Source organism: Rutilus rutilus (assembly GCF_951802725.1).
Source record: "Rutilus rutilus genome assembly, chromosome: 18".
In the NCBI taxonomy this organism is placed as follows: domain Eukaryota; kingdom Metazoa; phylum Chordata; class Actinopteri; order Cypriniformes; family Leuciscidae; genus Rutilus; species Rutilus rutilus.
The window spans coordinates 32,691,059-32,711,939 of NC_140231.1; the positions used below are offsets into that span (position 1 = coordinate 32,691,059).

A 20,881-nucleotide genomic window follows, 5' to 3' on the forward strand; every position below is an offset into this window, starting at 1 on the left:
GTTTAGCCCTTCCCCCCTGGATTTACTGTTTTTCCCACCTGTGAGGCCGAAATGTCTTTGTTTGTGGCCTGAATACAAATTATCCATACTAAAAAGTTCAAAGACTCATCTGACCACTTGTTTTACTGTGCGTTCTCTTGTTCCCGCCATGAGCATATTCATCCTCCTCTTGATGCCCAACACCCATCTCGTGCATAAATCTAACATAATAAAATTCTCTTACTTTTATCAGACGCTTTTATCCAAAGCGACTTACATTTCAAGGTACACATTTACATTCTTATCAATTCTTGCTTTCCCTCGGAAATTGAACCCATGACTTTGGCGTTACAAGCGCTAACGCTCTACTGTTTGAGCTATAGAAAACTGCAATATTTGTTAATATTTATTTGGTGACATTTGTTTGGATAAAGTTTGCTAACCCAAACGTTGTCCTTAAGCCAAATTTCTTTTAGACATCTTTCTCTGCCTCTGAAATAAAAATATTACTTAAAACCACAATTTCATCTTCTTATCAAATTGTTTTAAGGCAATGGCCCCTAAACCCTATTGTTTGGTCTCTTAATCAGCTGTCATCTACGAACATTCTCCAGGTCATCAATTGGTCAGGTCAGGTCGTGTACACTTTGTCAACGTCACTACACTTCGTCAACGTCAGTCGAATAACAATCTTCCCCTTTTTACAATACATAACTGTTAAGGGCTCTCTGGATAATCTGATATTTACTTAGCCTACTGTACGTGTTTGTTGCTGTCAAATCTATAACTTTTTCTCAACACATGACTGACGGCTATCTACGACTTCACAATTCTAATTTATCAATACTTAAACCTGTCCAGAAAGTAATTCAAATCTACTGCACAACATGAATGACCAAAATAATAATTAATAGACAGAGCTCGATGATCAATCAACTTAAAGCTCATCCTGTTCTGTGTTGCCTTCTCATCAGATTGACTCACAATCCTCAGCTTACTTTTCAAATTTGTCATTCGCCTTAACCCATCTATAATGCTAAAACACTCTTTCCAGAGGTTAATGACAAATTTATACACACTATTCAGACAGAACAGTTGTCCTAAACTAACACATACTTTACAAAACATGAATTCACACTCACACTCATCCCTGACTATGAACCGCTCATATTTCTTATTAATATCTTTTATCTAAAAGGATTCAAATTTTAAATGACATTTTAACCTTACATTTTCCTGTATCTTTTATCTAATGTTTTTATGGCCTCTTAACCAGTTTCAAAGCATGTCTGTTCATTATCCATCTGATTTTAGAAAAGTCAGCTGGATTGTTTTGGTTCATTATCTTATTTTGCTCCAGCTTTCTTTGGCTGACTGATAACAGAAAGACAGACAGAGTACCATCCTCTTCCTCCACTCAAGCAGTCTCTTTCTCTCTCATTATAAGCAAATAATCTTTTCAACAGCCTCCTAGGACTGTAACTAAAATAATCATAGTCATATTCAATCCTTAATAGTTCACAAATGTCAAAAAAATAATGTTTGACTCAAATTAGAACCGTTACAATAATCTAAAATACATTATGCTATGATCTTTTTTCTAAGGTTATTTTTAGTTTAAATACTCAATTCACCTAACCTTCGTTTTTCAGAAATTTCTCTTGACTCATCACAAGCTGTTCTCATCTTTAGCCACCACCATGTCTAATGACCTTCAGGAGTTAAAAACTAGTTCAATATCAAACATTTTTCTTTGCCCATAAGGCAACCAACATCATGTTCCTTATGTCACATCTTTGATCTTCTGTTAAAACAGAACGGTCAAATGTTTAAGGTGACAAGCTATTCGAAGTCCCCGTAATCAAGATGGTTGTTGGTTGTGCTCTGTGATTCTATTTACATATTACTGAGATTGGATGTAATTGTCTCTATATGATAATTAAGCTCTTTTAAGTGAAGGAACATTTTGATATATATATATTGGAGTGGAAGTTGTAGGGAACAGACCCCTCTTTGATGCTCTTGGCCCCAAGTAGCATCACAACCACTCCCTTCTTGTAGGTAACACCTCCCGAACCTGGTGGGCAGGTGCCCCAGTGGCGGCGATAATCCCTGCCTTAGGTTGTTCCCATCTATGGCCATCAGAGAATCTTACCCGTCTTTGGGATCTACGCCTCCTGCACACTGAGTTATGGCTCTACTTCACTTGAGCAAAATTATCATAGTTTGTGGTAATGAAAATTTATTTATTTTTTTTTTTTTTTTTAATCGAGGTAATCAAGAACCATCATATCCACTTGGAACATTTAATATTGACATTCAGTGTACTGTTACTTCTGTAGCCGGAGCCATCGGCCCTGTTTTATGGTGGAGGCTAAAATCAGACAAAGAAGCGGTCAAAAATGTCACTTCTATCATTTAAGGTCTGCATTATTATTTTAAAGACTTCTTTAAAATCATTCAGTTTTACTTTTAAAACATTTACAAATTGTCCTCTAAATTTGTCAAATCTGATTTGTTTTAGCTTTTCCACATCTATGAATCTTTTCAACTGAAACACTGTGCTTTACACAGCCTCAGACAACAGCTTTCCGCTGATATTGAATGAGAGAGAGACTCTTGAGGCATTCAGGACTGGTACACTGCATTCTCATAAACTTTTAACTTCAGACTTTATCTACCATCTTTTTCAACTGTAGCCCATCTTAAGGCATCTTTTCCATAAATTACATGTATTGTAATTTAGACATTACAAATATCCACTCCGAATGAGTCTCTGTTGCACTGAAACTGTGGCAGTTTCAGTTACAGCACATGCCAGATTTAGATAAGCAAACCTGTTTTGGCCAAATCACATTCTTATCTTTTAAAATCAACATTAACAAGCCTTTGTTTAATCAAATGCCTTTTACACATTTTACATTTAGCAACTGTTAATCCTGTAACACTGCTTCTGTTTATTTTATCTTAAAGAAATAATAATTATTCTAGTTCTTAATAACGTTTCAAATTTCATTTCAATTTTATTTTCAATTACCATAATTTAATACCCGACTTCAATGTTTTCTCTAGGAGTTTATCAATCTGCTTCTATGGTTCATACTAACTTTTGAGGCTGCGCTCTCTGCTTGTCATACATTTTATGATTATCACTATAAATCATTCGTTAGATTTGTCTCTCTATATCATCTAAAACCTTATCAAAGCGTTTCATTCAAAACACAATCATCCTTTTAGTGATCGGTACTTTTAAAATATTTTGCAACTCATTTAGCTCATCTGTAATTTTACGTCAACCGGTACTTTTTATAGTTCTTTTCCTTTCAAAAGGAATTCCTTACACTTAATATCTTTCAATCTTCTTAACAACTTTCAAAAGTTCCATCTATCAACTTTCTTTTCTCCTTCATTTACTTTTACAGTCATACAGTGGGCATTTACAGTCACTGAATGACCCAGCTGACTGCAATAAAACACTCTCTGTTATTCTGCCTTTTATCTTTCTAACATCTCCACCCTACTTTACGCCCCTGAAGCAGAGCGTTCCTATTCAGGAAATGCAAACAGAGCCACTGATAAGTTCTCTGCATTTTCCCCCACTGTCCCAGCTGCAAATTCAATTACAATAGCCGAATCACAATCTTCATCATATTAACACTGATCTACTTTCTAACTCATATTAACACAGACTTTTCTTTACATTTGTGTTAGTTTGGCACTTTCTTTGTTTGGAGCCAGTCAAGTTACTATTTATCTTTCTAATTACAATCAAACTTTTACTAAACATCATCTGCAATTCTCTTCAGAGCGTGAGCAGAACTGCTTACAGCATTTGCTCTCTTTTGTATCAGGACTATTCAGTTACTCTTCATACAGTATAAAGAAATTTAGCATGTCATTAATTTCATTAACACTGGTTTGATAGCTTATTCAAATGATTAGTATGCAGATTCAACTTAATATTATCATTATTCAGTCCCACTTATCTCTACTGTTCCACAGAAACCACAAGATTCCCTAAATCTTGTTCTCGGTCTCTAAATTACACACAGCTATCCTAGATGCTTGCACCTTCAACTCTTGTTACAAAAATATGACAATCTATTCTTAAATACCCTTGTTTTCATAACATTAATACAATAAAGCACATTCACATCATTATTATTGGCAGAGCATTAATTTTCATAAGCGACACGGAAAATCTAAATATTCTAAACGGGTTTCACAAAGTTTCTGATTAACTTTAGTTACACGTGTCTAGGGAAATTATCTCCAACCCATAATTTCCTTTATAAAACAATATATTTTCCTTAAATGGCTTAATATCAACAAAATATCCAATCTCTGGACATTTTCTAATTTGATATTATCATCAACAACACTGATTACAAAACAAGTATACATTTAACATTCAGAAGCTGGTTTGAACAAGCAAGCGCTGTTGCTGTACTCCCAGCATAGCTGGACCCTTTAGGTTCAAAAGACAATCGTTTTACTTAATGAAACATTCCTTATCCTTATATCATGCCAATCCCTGTTAATCATACTCAACGCCCCATTTCCATCTAAAACTCACCTTTCGTACCATTTCAACTTAATTTGACTTAATCAGGCGTTCATAAATAGTTCCATGAACTCTATCGTTCCCTACATGTCAGTTCCTTCTGCATGTGCTCAATCCAACGATTCACTGTTTCCATCAGGAAAAACATCCTATCTTCCCCTACATGTCAGTTCCTTCTGCATCGACTCTGTTCTCTTTTATCTGCTTCTTTCCCATCCAACAATTCACTGTCCGTTCACAGTTTTACACTCATGAACAAACTTCAACAACCCTTTCTGACTAGTAACGGATAAGTTAGCATTTCAGAAAACCCTGTAGGCTACTTTTGTACAATCTCATATGCTCATCATTCACAACACTGCTCAAATCATCAGTCATAGCTTTGCTCAAAGTTTCATCAGCCACACATAAAGATCCTTTACACACGTTTAACACACACACAACAACCATTCTGTTTTCCCTCGTTCTTTTCTATTGATTCTTTTACAACATTGAGTCTTATCTTACTCAAGGTTCCCGCCTCGGGGAAATACATTTACATTTACCACCATCATTATTTCTCTTTTAACAGAAAATTGGTGTATAAAAATGATCTACTTTACTGTTAGATGACCCCATTTTGGCTGAATCTCCCTTCTGGATTTCACAATTTCGACACGTGTCTTACAGAATCTGTCAAACGTCTTCGACAGACCCGATCTTTCCCTTACCCCAAGATCGGTCGGGTGGTTTGTAATTACGTTTCACTCAAAAACTTCCTATAAGCACTTTCCAGCGCTCGATTAATTCTGATTTGACGTGGCTCTTCCGTCCACCTAAATCGATTATTTTTTTTTATTTTTTTTTTTTTTTTGGTTACTAGCACTTTTGAGTGAAACTAATTAATCAATAACTGTGATTCCCCTGAATCTGTGATTCCCCTGAATCTGTGATTCCCCTGAATCACCTGTGGGCTTTCCGTCCACCAACGAGCTAAGTGAGGTAGAAACTGATTCGAATTCCTCAGATCAATTCCCTTACCCCCAAAAAAATTGTGATTCCCCTGAATCAACTTTCGCCCGTACCAAAAAGCAAAACTCAGCCAATATGGTTCACGTTCACTCACAATTATCAAATTACACTCAACTTCAATAAAACAATTTGCCGTGTCTTACCCAGATGCTTTTTTCTGTTTCTCCCGCAATCCGCGGATTCTTTATTGTCCTGGTGGGAGCTTCCTTCACTGGCCCTGAATGCGGAATTGCTCTCTCTCCCGTAATCTGTTGAGTTTCTATCCCAAACTGTCGAGGTATGAGACGGCTGCCTAGGTGCTGCCGAGGTTGTGCACTTTCCCGTCAAATCCGTTCTCAGGACCAGGAGAAGAAGCGTCCGCACAGGATCCCTCTTCTTGACACCAGCTGTAATAGCAATTTTTTATCTCACTGGGAAAAACAGCATCACAGGGTTAAGGAACACTCAAAAGGCAAAATTGTAATAAAGAAGAAAAGGCTTTTTATTCTTTGAGGAATCTTTTCGCAACCGCAGCCACCCAGATGTGAAACAGAAAGCCTACTGACATAATAAAACTGAGACATTTTATACAGGTTTCTGACATTCTTGACTCCTCCTTTCCCTAGTCTCTGTAAATTTCCTTAAAGACATCTAGTATGGACTGGTTCTACCCCCCCCCCCCCCCCCCCCCCCCCCCCCCCCTGGGCAGGTTATGCTGTTCTTTGTCCCTGAGAAGCCAAAAGGCCTTTATTTACAATCTTTATCCCTGAGAAGCCAAAAGGCCTTCATTTACAATCTAGATGACCTCCTGCTGTTCTTTATCCCCTAAGGGGATGGCATGGGACCCCTTGTTTATTGTTAAACGACCCCTGTATTCTCCTGGCTGGATCCTTTCTCGTGCTCAGGTGTAAGTTTTTTATCACCCTGTCTTCCTGTCCCTTCTTCAGCTGTTAGAAAACCCTCACAGAAATATATATGGTCAGATGCTTTTACACACACTCAATTGAAATCAACAAGTTTAAATGAATGGACACAAGAACAATGAATTTTTCATTAACATGTTCAACTTTTCAAAACTGTACTAGGTAACCATGTGCTGGTTATCATTTTGAACTAGGCTCAAAAGTATCTTAAATTGTCACTACCGAAACAGACCAACCCATTTTAGATTTGCGTTGGGCGCAAGAGTCATTTATCCCGCCGGTATAATAGCAACAGTGCCAAAGATGCGTCCACAAAGTTACTTGTGTTTCGAGTTTGATACTTGCGTTTCAGATCGTTAAAATAGGGCCCTATGTCTTCAACGAGCCCAAAAGGGCCCACGTCACACCTCTCTTTATCTCATGAAGTTTGCCAGCAGCCATATCACCCTATAGCCCTAGATTGGTTGCCTACTGAAGCTAATAATAAAAATAACTTTATTTTTATATAGCGCCTTTAAAGCAGCTTCTCAAGGCGCTTTACATAATAGAACAAACAAATTAAAATACATCACACAATTTTTTTTTTTTCTAAAAGTCAAGTAAAAGCAAACCTAAAAACAATGTTTTTTGTAATGCCGAGTTCACAATGCACGATTTTCAAAGTAGTCGGGTCACTGTTCTTTTCCCACTGCACGACTATCTGGGGTAACATTCAGTTGCTGGTGTGTTTACACGACGGGGTTTCACACTCCATGACTTTACAAAAGAAAGAATCGCAGACAAGAATTCCCTGCTGCCCTGTATCTTGCTCTCTCATTGGCTGTAGGTCATCGCCGATGTAGTTTTCAGTCAGAACACATTCACACAGCATGATCTTGAATCTCAGATGGGTCCAGATATTTAGCATGCCAAATATCTCACGGGCTTCGGCGACTCGTCTGCGATTCTCTCAGATCGCGTCTTTGATAATTCACACTGCATGATTGTCACTCCTGTGAACGAGCACCGATTTTAGTGATGGGCATTTTTCAAAAATATCGTATTTGAATATTCAGGTTCATAAAAATCGAATATTCCTTTTTTTAAATGCGTTATTTTTTAAGTTTTTGTCACCATTTCTGAACAAGCTTACATTAGGCAATATACACGACAAGCTTACTATACATTTTAAGGTTTTCTTTTAGTTAAAAACATTTAACAATATGTGTAAACAAAAAATATAAAGAACAAAAGCATTTAAGCTCAAGCAGGCCGAAGTCACGAACAGAAGAAAGTACTAATAAAGCAGACTCCAAAGTTATCGTACAGAACGTACATGCACTCGAGTCAGCATTATCGTGTTTATATTGTATCACATTCATGTTGAGCAAAACAATAATATCCACATGCTCGAGAGAGAAAATGCGCTGCACAGACACGTTGCAGAGACAAAAAGTGTGCAAAGTGAAGTTACTAACAGCACTTTGCATTTTCTGTTCTTAAATCTGTCTCCCTCAACGGGAAGCACATGTCTCAAAATCATTTTGCTACCAGAAGATAGTTTCATTAATTAAAATTCATTAATTCATTAAAGTTCATTAATAATTGATTAAAGCAGCACTCAGTAGCTTCGGGATTTCTACGCTGTATTCTCGCTTTTTGCTCGCAGGTTTCTCTCTAGAGCTCCCCTCACAGCTTCGGAATAGATATTTGACAACACTGTTGTAAAAACTCGTTGGTGATTCTCAGACACCAGAGGCTAGTAGATCAACGACATCAAAGCAGATGGGACATTCTTTAACACGTCTTCTTCATTCAGGTTCGGACAGCGTGAGGGAGCGCAATAATGACAGCATTTTATCAGATTTCTTTTGGCCGTAAAGCAGTTGTTTACATCGCGAGACCTGATATCACGCGAGACTTCCTGACGCGGCGACCGGTGGCCCGCCGCCCCAAAGTTGCAAGTGCGTATTTTCCGCTCACGGGCACCAGGGGGGTGCGAAACGACCACCATTCAACCCGAAATAAGTATTATAACCATTCCAATGACTCCGAAGCTGTTCAGTTAAGGTAAAAAAGTTACTTAGTTCACCTTTAAAAGTAATTCCAAACTTCGCGAGGCAGACGACGACATTGTGATCAAATACAATCCACTTGTTAAACAGGCTCCACAGCGCCACCCAGTGCATTTAATTATAACTGTGAAAAAAAGTTAAATTCGAATAGTATTTTATTTTTTTTAAATAATTATTACAGATCGAATTTTCGAATATTCGTGCACATCCCTAACCGATTTGCCTATGATTTCGGGCATTTGTCGGCAATCTCACAAAACCGTCCAAGTGATCTGATTTGACGTGTACGCAGACTGGTGCATAGATATATATACACTAGATGTCGCCTTAAAGACATTCGTTCCAATGAACTGCCGTAGACAAGGCGACATCTAGTGTATATATCTATGCACCAGTCTGCGTACACGTCAAATCAGATCACTTGGACGTGGCTGTGTATAAGAGGTAAAAACGATATAAATACTGTTCGTTTTCTCACACAACCCGCTTGTTTCGTGTCTTAGGCCATCAATGTGTACTTAAGATGGGGAATTGTTTAATTTGGACTCTGTGCATGCTCTGAGACAGTGACCATAGACCTGCATTATATGACTGACAGACAAGAACAGTTTGACCTAAAAATATCAAAATTGAAACTACTGCGTAAAAAAAAGACACCTACATCATGGATGCCCTTGAGGTAAGCTAAAACATACCAAAATTTAATTTCAAAGTGAACTATCCCTTTAATTATGTCAGAAAATTGAGATAAATAAGCATTTACACTGACATTAGGAGGCTTGTAGGTGACAATAATGGTAATTGCATGTTGGGGTGTAAAATGTACTTCCAGTTTTAAAGTTTCAAATTTTAATATTTGGTGCGCATAATTCTGACTCACATAGAAGGCCACTCCGCCGCCAGTCTTAATAGTGCGGTCTTTATGATACAGTTCATAATTTTCAATGGAAAGAAAAGAATCAGGAATACTGGGAGTTAACCATGATTCTGAGATTGCCATTACATGTGCCTTCGTCTCTGCAAGCATGATTTTAAATTTGTCTATTTTAGGGACAAGGCTTCGAATTTTTAGGTGGCAGATTTTAAAGCCTCTGGTGCTACCAAGTTGTCCTATATTAGTTGTCTTATATTACTTTTTCTTGGGTGAAATTATCTTCTTTGTGCTTTAACTGTTTTGACTATCGGACAAAGAGAAGATGTTTTGAAGGGTAAAGTCGGAAGAGATGGAAAAGTGAGAGTCGGAGCTGTAATTCTAGAATGGGGTAAATAGTCTTGTGTTGTAGATAAAAGCATACACTGAGGTTGCGGTACAGCAGTAAAAAGTCTGTTGCAATTTGCATGTGCATATAGTCCCCATAAATGCAATATGCCTAAAGTTGTCAAAAAAATATTTGAGTCAGGCCCGGGATTGAGCTCAACATTTCCAATAAATAACAGGATAGTTATTAAAAGCCTTGATGTGCTTTAAACGTATTTACACTTATTTTCATCAGAGTCATTTGGTTTAACATCAGTTACCCATCGGTGAAAAATGATAGTTTGGATGGAAAAAGACAATGGCTGATGAAAAGCTGATCTACCAGAGGCTTCCAGTACAAACCCCCGGTCTGGAAAATGTAGACAGCCGATCGAAGCGCCGGCTTGTGGAGTAGAAAGCTCCGCCGAAGGCTGAGTAGGTGGAAGTCGGATGTACTCGTGCAGGACCGATGATCGCAAACAGGAGCAGGGATTCCGACAGCATGCAGGCCCACTGTGAAGACAAAAATCGCCTGAAAAAATAAGCGATGACCCAGACTTGGTGGAGTTTGCGTTGACGTGCGTGAGGATATTAAAAGTCTAGGACTAATCCTTTGTTTGTTGTCCATGTAAGACGGCTTTGGTGGGCAGCCACATGGCACAATAAGAGCCAGTAAAATATCCATATTGCAGCATACTTGACAAATATCAGACCTGCAGACGCCTGATTTGTCACGTATTTGGTGTTTGTTTGCTGTAGCAGTTCAGCGCCCCCTGCAACTGCTACCGCTGCTACTACCGTCGCCCATATTGTGGCATCGATTGATCGGAACGTGATTAAGGATTTAGAAAACGAAGTCTTCTATGGTATGTTGAGTAAAAGAAAATGCGTGGTTTGGAGGAAATGCGTAGATGGATGCTTCTTGAGGATTTAGAGAGATAAATAAAGGTAACATAGAGGTAATAAAAAGGTACCTCATATCAATATTTAACGTGTGGCATCAAAGCATCTTATCATTTGACGTTTGATCGATGCATCGATCCATATTGATGTATTGTTACACCCCTACTCTGCAATGGCTTCCTCTCGCTGCTCGCGTCAAGTTCAAGGCATTGACCCTTGCTTACAGATCTACCACAGGTTTCGCTCCCTACTACTTTCACTCGCTCCTACGAGTCTACATCCCTACCAGAAGTCTACGATCGGTCAATGAGCGACGGCTCGTGGTACCATCACAGAGAGATACAAAATCACTCTCCAGAACATTCTCATTCACTGTTCCTTGTTGGTGGAACGATCTCTCCACCTTCATCCGGAATGCAGAATCCCTGACAACATTCAAAAGACAGCTGAAAACTCATCTCTTCTGTGAGCACTTAACCTCCTTAAAAAATAAATGAATAAATAAATTCTATCCTTTCCTTCTATCCTTTCCTTTTCTTTTAATCCCTCCCTTGTCTTGCTTAGCTACTCTAAGCAATGTCTGAAACTTTGTATTTTGAGCACTTCTTACATTGTTTGCCTCTTCATGATGAATCACTTGCTTTATTCCTCATTTGTAAGTCGCTTTGGATAAATGCGTCTGTTAAATGAATAAATGTTAATCTTCCCACAGGAGAAGAATTAGCAGGAGGAATTACTCCAGGAGAAACTACTGACATACTATTGTAAAGATGGAGATTAAGGATGAAGCCTGCAGAATAAAAGATGAAGATACAGAGGAACAAATAGGTTGGTGTTTTCCTTCATTCTCTTTAACCTGTTAAGCTGCAACCCCACTTTTGAAAAATCCCCAGAAATGATATACCCAAACTGAAACACATACAGTTCATGAACCCTTTGTACTAAAAGCACAAGTATGATCTCATTTGAAAGCTGACACCTGGCAGTTTATTGTAAATGTAGAATTAATTATTGTCATAATGAAAAAAATTGTTATAAATAGCTTCAAAGTTTTGTAAAGTTATTAGAAATTATTTTTTATGAAACATCCTCATGAAAATAAAATTGAAGTTGGCACTGTAGCAATCTAGAAATGCACTACAGCTAAAGCCACATGTCTAAACATTTTATGTTTAAAATCTGAAGATAATAAGTCCAAAACTCTGGATTTAGTTCAATGTTTTTCAAGACCATGTCAAATGACTTTATTTTTAACGTCCTGGAATGTCACATGATCATGGCTCTTCTTCATGTTCCATATATGGACTATTATTGTGCATATAGCGCCCTCAGGCTGTTGGTATGAATTAAAAACACAGTAAATCAGAGTACCAAACGCTCATAATGATTACATCGACGCATTTGGGTATAAATTCAATAAATATTATTCCTGTCTATAGAAATCTGATGTAAACCTATGAGAATATATCAATATTTCTCCAAATCTGCACATTTTTGAGCTAAAAGCCCTGAAGGACGTTGTTTTGTGTATCGCTGTCATGACGACAGCACAGGAGTTTTTTTATGAATGAAAGCGGCTGACGCGCATAATTCATATTAAAGGTATCGACTCATTTTTTCATTTCATAACTTCTGACACAAATTAAGAAATCACTGTCGCTATAAGTTTCTCAGAATACAATAGTGGTCAAATACTGAAACTTGAGTCTTATATCTTTTTAATGATGTATAGTTTGTCAAGGTATAACATTAAATCTGATAGTACCTTTGAACTATATATATATAAAAAAACGCTTCAGTGCGCCCGTGCACTGACAACGGTTAACAGGTTAATGACTGATAAACTAAGTTTAATGACTTTAATAAGCTGAAAAAAGGACAATTTAAAACCTAGTAAATTATTGTTGTTCTCATTTCTCATTCTTTATTTGAATTTTGACAATTGTATATGTTTATTTTAGACCCAATGGAGGTGAATGAAGACAAACAACATCAGTTTCATAACCCTCATTATTCCTCAAATGAAGATGGAAACATCATTTCACAGACTGAAACGTGTTTCACACAAAAACAAGCTGGAAAAATTGAAGTCAAAGGATCTTTCACCTGCTCTGAGTGTGGAAAGAATTTAATAGATAAATCAAACCTTAAGAGACACATGAGAATTCACACTGGAGACAAGCCTCATACATGCACTCAGTGTGGAAAGAGTTTCACTGAAAAAACAAACCTAAATATACACATGAGAATTCACACTGGAGAAAAACCTTTCACATGCTCTCAGTGTGGAAAGAGTTTCATTCAGAAAGGAAACCTAAATATACACATGAGAATTCACAGTGGAAAAAAACCTTTCACATGCTCTCAGTGTGGAAAGAGTTTCATTCAGAAAGGACACCTAAATGAGCACATGAGAATTCACACTGGAGAAAAACCGTTCACTTGCTCTCAGTGTGGAAAGAGTTTCATACATAAATCACACCATAAGAAACACGTGAGAATTCACACTGGAGAAAAACCTTTCACATGCTCTCAGTGTGGAAAGAGTTTCATTCAGAACAGTAACCTCAGCATTCATCTGCGCCGTCACTCTGGAGTGAGATCATTCAGCTGTGATCAGTGCGGTAAAAGATTTGTTGTGGAATCAAGATTAAGAGCACACCTTAGAGTTCATGATGGTGTGAAGCCTCACGTTTGTTCTTTTTGTGGAAAGCGTTTTTCAGAAATGAACTATTTAAAAGAGCATGAGCGTATTCATACTGGTGTGAGACCTTATGTGTGCTTTGACTGTGGGAAGACCTTCACTAAATCCAGTTCCTTAAAAATACACCAGAGAAATCATACTGGAGAGAAGCTGCACCAGTGCTCTTCATGTGGAAAGAGTTTCACCCTATTATCTTCTCTACAGCGGCATAAGAAAAAGAATTGCCTGAAGTTGTCTAAAAATGAGCAAAGTTCATGTTCAGATCAATCACTTACAAGTAAATAATTTGACATTCATGTTAAAATGGTCATGAACTGAGAAATCAATATTTCCTTGAACTTTTGATATATAAAAGAGGTCTTCATGCTATAAGAATATCCAGTAAGTAAAATGTCCTTCTTAGTCCAAAAATAGCTTGATTCCCAATGGCATCCAAATGGCACACTTCATGTAGACTTTTGGTCTCATGGACTTAAATTTCGCGTGCTCGCAGAGTCTAAGAGTCCGTAGGCCGTCTCATTCAGCATTTTAACGCTCTGAGGTGTGCTCAGCAGCGCCCCCTTTGTACCCTTGAAGCGGTCTTCCGCAAAGCCCGCATAGATGCAGGCTCCACACACTTTAACTACCCAGGAATCCTTGCGAAAGGCCAATCAGACAACGGATGGGAGGAGATTTCGCTCACAGATAATTGTTGACATGGCTGAGAAGAAAATATTACCGTTTTTATGACCTAGATGTACATTTTACCAGTTGTTACCTACAGTTTCTACAAACATTATGGTCATCGAGCAGTGGTTGATGTCTCAAACATAATAGTGCATTGAATAATATGATTGCATTATGATTCATGAAATAAATAGAACTGAATGTCAGGGCTTTACTGAGTCATATGTAAACATAATATGAATATTGAAACCTGTAAATTCATCTGAAACTCGTGCACTTTTTCATTGTGTTAAAATTGTAATATTAGTTCAAATGGAACATTGTGTATTATTATGTACAACTGTATACATCATTTAAATAAGCATGATGTATCTATTGTCTAATGCCCAGGTGGCATGCACAATATCAAAATATAACACTGTAAAATTAGGCTGTGTAGTTGACATGCAGGTAAGACGTCGGAGCGCAAAAATGTGATTTCCCAAAAATACCCCTCAATGCGCCCTCGTGGACTTGCGCCAAGGGCCCTTTAGGTCTGCACTACATGACATCACTAAAGTTTGGACTCTGAGGAAGTCCACAAGTCCGGAGTGTGCCATTTGGGACAGGGCCATGGTGTCTTGCGCACCCAACGCGTATGACCGCCCACACCAGAATTACGTCATTTTTGCCGCGTGCACCTTTGCGCTCGTGCGGACGCGGCGAGTATAAACCTAATTTTAGCCTAAACGTGGCTACAACCATTCAGGCAAGCTATCCGGCCCCCTCTGTGTACAACATCTGTAACGTTGAAATGAGACATTCTATCTTATTCTCACTTAAAAAAATAAAATATGGAGCTTTGCCTCGTCTCGGACATGTTATAAAAATGCGGCGCCAAATTTTATATACGTTCAACTTGTAACCATGGTTTTGATATACACATCGGGTTGTTGATAAACAACTGAACTTTCCACAACTAAAAAAAACAATATTTTGGCGTCTCTTCACTCACCACGTCTCGTTTTTAACATATTAAAATGAAGGCTTGACTGATTGAAAGATAAACAGCACATTCTTATATTGTTTAAGCAGACAGATTTCATCGAACATTAAATGAAACAACATTAATATTCAGCAAAAGAGGGCAAGGTTTTAACTGAACTATCCATAGCTTCGAATACAGATAATACCCTACTATGTGTCTAAATTACATTTTACAACATTTTCTAGCTGCTAAATGAGCAACAACGACCACAATTCACTCCTTCAGTCAGTGAAGCTCCCACAGCCGTTCATGAGAGTTTAAATGCTGGGGAATATTCCCATCTTCCCACAGGAGAAGAAGCAAGCAGGAGGAATTACTCCAGGAGAAACTACTGACATACTATTGTAAAGATGGAGATTAAGGAAGAACCCTGCAGAATAAAAGATGAAGATACAGAGGAACAAATAGGTTGGTGTTTTCCTTCATTCTCTTTAATGATTGATAAAATAAGTTTTATGACTTTAATAAGCTGAAAAAAGGAAAAAAACATTTTTTTTAATTGTGACTGACCTAGTAAATTATTGTTCTCATTTCTCATTCTTTATTTGAATTTTGACAATTGTGTTTATTTTAGACCCAATGGAGGTGAATGAAGACAAACAGCATCAGTTCCATAACCCTCATTATTCCTTAAATGAAGATGGAAACATCATTTCACAGACTGAAAAGTGTTTCACACAAAAACAAGCTAGAAAAGTTGGAGTCAAAGGATATTTCACCTGCTCTGAGTGTGGAAAGAATTTAATAGATAAATCAAAACTTAAGAGACACATGAGAATTCACACTGGAGACAAGCCTCATACATGCACTCAGTGTGGAAAGAGTTTCACTGAAAAAACATACCTAAATATACACATGAGAATTCACACTGGAGAAAAACCTTTCACATGCTCTCAGTGTGGAAAAAGTTTAACATCCAAAAGAAATCTCAACATTCATCTGCTCTCTCACTCTGGATTGAGATCATTCAGCTGTGATCAGTGTGATAAAACATTTGTTTATGAATCAAGCTTAAGAGCACATCTTAGAGTTCATACTGGTGTGAAGCCTCACGTTTGTTCTTTTTGTGGAAAGTGTTTTTCAGAACTGAACTATTTAAAAGTGCATGAGCGTATTCATACTGGTGTGAGACCTTATGTGTGCTTTGACTGTGGGAAGACCTACACTACATCCAGTGCCTTACAAATACACCAGAGAAATCATACTGGAGAGAAACCGTACAAGTGCTCACACTGTGAAAAGAGTTTCTCGATACGCGGAACCTTGAGAGATCATGAGAAATTTCATACTGGAGAGAAGCTGCACCAGTGCTCTTCATGTAGAAAGAGTTTCACCCTATTATCTCATCTACAGCGACATAAGAAAAAGAATTGCCCGAAGTTGTCTAAAAATGAGCAAAGTTCATGTTCAGATCAATCACTTACAAATATTAAACTTACAAGTAAATAATTTGACATTCAGATTAAATGGGTCATGAACTGAGAAATCAATATTTCCTTGAACTTTTGACATATATAAGAGGTCTTCATGATATAAGAATGGAGGCGCCATTGGCTATTTGCAAACAAAAGAGTTATTCAAATCAGGCTTCAGCATTCGAGGAAAATAAATTTCCCCATACGTAATGTCTCTTTCCTTCCTCTCAGGTAACTACGGTTACATGAGTAACCAGAGATGTTTTAGCCTACACTTGGCTACAACCATTCAGGCAAGCTATCCGGCCCCCTCTGTGTAAAGCGTTACAACATCTGCAACATTGAAATGAGACAATCTTATTCTCACTTTAAGCTTTGCCTCGTCTCGGACATGTTATAAAAATGCGGCGCCAAATTTAATATACGTTCAACTTGTAACCATGGTTTTGATATACAAATCGGGTTGTTGATAAACAACTGAACTTTCCACAACAAAAAAAAACACAATATTTTGGCGTTATTTTGGGGTCTCTTCACTCACCACGTCTCGTTTTTAACATATTAAAATTAAGGCTCTTAACTGATTGAAAGATAAACAGCGCATTCTTATATTGTTTAAGCAGACAGATTTCATCGAACATTAAGTTAAACAACATTAATAGTTAGCAAAAGAGGGCAAGGTTTTAACTGAACTATCCATAAGTTCAAATACAGATAATAGCCTTCTATGTGTGTCTAAATTACATTTTACAACATTTTCTAAATGGGCTACTGTAAATTATGCTACAGTCTTTAGTGCCAGAAATAACTGCAGTTTTAGGTAATTCTCATCTGAATGGCAAACTATTCCTTTGTCTCTATTTTGCACACATTCCCACATTTAATTGATGTCTGATTACAGCAATCAACCTTTAATTCACTTAAACCGTGAATAATCCAGAGTGATTGTAAGTGTGATGATCATCTGCTAAATGAGCAACAACGACCACAGTTCACTCCTTCAGCCAGTGAAGCTCCCACAGCCGTTCATGAGAGTTTAAATGCTGGGGAATATTCCCATCTTCCCACAGGAGAAGCAGCAAGCAGGAGGAATTACTCCAGGAGAAACTATGGACATACTATTGTAAAGATGGAGATTAAGGAAGAACCCTGCAGAATAAAAGAAGAAGATACAGAGGAACAAATAGGTTGGTGTTTTCCTTCATTCTCTTTAAAGACTGATGAGGAACATTAAGATGAAAACTGAAAAAAGAACTACATTTTTGCTTGATTGTGACTCGCCTAGTATATTTCTTATTGTTGTCATATTTTACGGTGGCCGAGAGAGCTAGGTAGGTTAACTTTATTGTCCCCAAGGGGAAATTCTGCTTGGGCACAGTGCAGAGTTGCTTCATAAAAAACATCACAAAAGACATCACAAATCACAAAACACATTGGCCCTCATTTATCAAAAGTGCTTACACCAAATTTCCAGCGTACACCTGGCGTACACCCAAAACCACGGTGACTTTGAGATTTATCAATATGGACGTTGGCGTACGGCACGCTCAAATCCTACGCCAGCTCACGAGGTGGTGTACGCACGTTTTGAGTGCGGGAATGCGCAGAAAAACAATTCCTAACACCACAAAACGCACTGACAAACTAAAAGATATGATATATTATGACCCACTGTAAAAAAACAACAACATAGTAATTATAAACTTCAGTGTTTATTTTTGTGCAACATGGACTTCAGTGTTTAATTTGTGTGACTTTACCAAAGCATTTGAATTGTAGGCATGTGTATTCCTTAAGTTGCGAGCCTGTGCGCTTTACCTGACGTTTCAAGCCTTGTTTATAGGCTACTTTCGCCTGGCTCCGCAGCGCGAGTCTCCGCAGACTGCGCGCGCACCTCCCCAAACGGACGAGGCGTTTATACTCGACGCGCTCGCCGTTGTACTATTCTTTGAAACGATGGTTAGGCCAGGGTTAGGCCCGGCAGATGTGCACGGACTGGGTTTAGTAATGAAAGGCTTTCAATGACCAAAAAAATTATTCAGACTAACAAAATAATAAAAAAATACATCCTTCTTCTTTTAAATAATAATAATAATAATAACGACATTCTAAATAACAATAAGCGTCATTAATAATAAAAATCTAGAAATTAATTTTGTTTCTTTCCACTTCCCTGGTTTCGCTTTCTCTTTCTCAAAGAAGTTTCTCTTCTTTGCCGTCTTCCGTGTGTCCATGGCGTAAAATGAGGGCGTGGGGGGAGCGGACACTTGAATATATAGGGGCGTGTTATTCTAATGACGCTCGTTTTCAGCCGCGTCATTTATCAAGCGCAGGTATTGCGTACACCTGGATTTCAAAGGTACGCACAGCTTCATAAATCAGGCGGTGAGAAGAGTGTAAGCATAAGCTTACGCCAACATATACGCCCGTTTCTACGCAAGAATGATAAATGAGGGCCATTGACAAAAACCTGAGAAGCATTGACATATTGTACTTCACAATATGTCGATGCTTCTCAGCTCAACGCGCTGCAACTGAAAAAAACACATGCAAATAGAAAAAACACCTGCAAATTAAGAAAACATCTTCATCAGTTTTACAACTCACGTGTGCTCCAAATACTCACAATGGCCCTCATTTATCAAAAGTGCGTACACCAAATTTCCAGCGTACACCTGGCGTTCACCCAAAACCACGGTGACTTTGAGATTTATCAATATGGACGTTGGCGTACGGCACGCTAAAATCCTACGCCAGCTCAGGAGGTGGTGTACGCACGTTTTGAGTGCGGGAATGCGCAGAAAAACAATTCCTAACACCACAAAACGCACTGACAAACTAAAAGATATGATATATTATGACCCACTGTAAAAAAACACCAACATAGTAATTATAAACTTCAGTGTTTATTTTTGTGCAACATGGACTTCAATGTTTAAATAGTGTGACTTTACCAAAGAATTTGAATTGTAGGCATATGTATTCCTTAAGTTGCGAGCCTGTGTGCTTTACCTGACGTTTCAAGCCTTGTATATATACTTTCGTCTGGCTCCGCAGCGCGAGTCTCCGCAGACTGCGCGCGCACCTCCCCAAACGGACGAGGCGTTTACACTCGACGCGCTCCGTTGTATATTCTTTAAAACGATGGTTAGGCCAGGGTTAGGCCCGGCAGATGTGCACGGACTGGGTTTAGTAATGAAAGGTTTTCAATGACCAAAAAAATAATTCAGACTGACAAAATAATAAAAATGACATTCTTCTTCTTTTAAATAATAATAATAATAATATAAATAATAATAATAACGACATTCTTCTTCTAAATATCAATAAGCGTCATTAATAATAAAAATCTAGAAATCAATTTTGTTTCTTTCCACTTCCCTGGTTTCGCTTTCTCTTTCTCAAAGAAGTTTCTCTTCTTTGCCGTCTTCCGTGTGTCCATGGCGTAAAATGAGGGCGTGGGGGGAGCGGAGACTTGAATATATAGGGGCGTGTTATTCTAATGACGCTCGTTTTCAGCCGCGGCATTTATCAAGGGGAGGTATTGCGTACACCTGGATTTCAAAGGTACGCACAGCTTCATAAATCAGGCGATGAGAGGAGTGTAAGCATAATCTTACGCCAATATATACGCCCGTTTCTACGCAAGAATGATAAATCAGGGCCAATAAAACCAAATACAGAAACGCAGTACAAAAGTTCACAACAAAACCAAATACAGAAACGTGCTGCAAATAGCACAACGGAAATGTTTCCAGGGGACCCCAATAAGTAACGAACCTGGCTGTGTACAGCTGATGATGTACGATCGATTTCAGATTCAGCCACTTTCCTCATTATTTTCACCTGGGATGTTCCCATGACAACGCAGCACCATCAGCTGAATAGCTGTTCTTATGACAGGAATTTCTTATTACTGCTGTTAACATAACTGTTAAATGTTAAAATAAATATACATTTTATAAAAATAAAAAAAAAATGTATAATGTAACTGATGTATATATTAATATCTTGCCCTCATGTTCTTTTTCTCTGTCTTTCTTATTTTTATTAAGTCTTTTTTTTCCAGCTCTTTGTTAACTCTAATACATTTTGTATGTTGTATACAAAGTTGTCATAAACGTCATTTCTGTATGGTTTGCAAACAAATAAATGCTTTTTACAAAACATAAATAAAAAGTAGACATTGAGCAATATCAAATTCTTTGGCAATAAGCATGTCCCACCCGGGTTCGTCACTTATTTGGGTCCCCTGGAAACATTTCCGTTGTGGTTCTGTGCTATTTGTAGCGCGTTTCTGTATTTGGTTTTGAGCGCGTTTCTGTATTTAGTTTTGTTGTGAACTTTTGTAGTGCGTTTCTGTGTTTGTTTGTTTTTTGTGAACTTTTGTTGTGCGTTTCTGTATTTGGTTGTGTTGTG

General features: G+C 37.9%; 1 protein-coding gene across 2 annotated transcripts in view; it reads left to right on the forward strand.

Annotated features, from left to right (window-relative positions):
- LOC311277848 (uncharacterized protein) overlaps positions 1–20,881 on the forward strand; it is a 250,745-nt gene that overhangs the window by 163,068 nt on the left and 66,796 nt on the right. The window contains exon 7 of one of the 2 annotated variants that reach the window (XM_084388298.1): positions 17,533–17,649. The exons of the other annotated variant lie outside the window; for it this stretch is intronic. Within the exon in view, the coding sequence (XP_084244424.1) occupies positions 17,533–17,649 (117 nt within the window). The remainder of the gene's footprint in view (positions 1–17,532; positions 17,650–20,881) is intronic. 2 annotated transcript variants of the gene reach the window in all.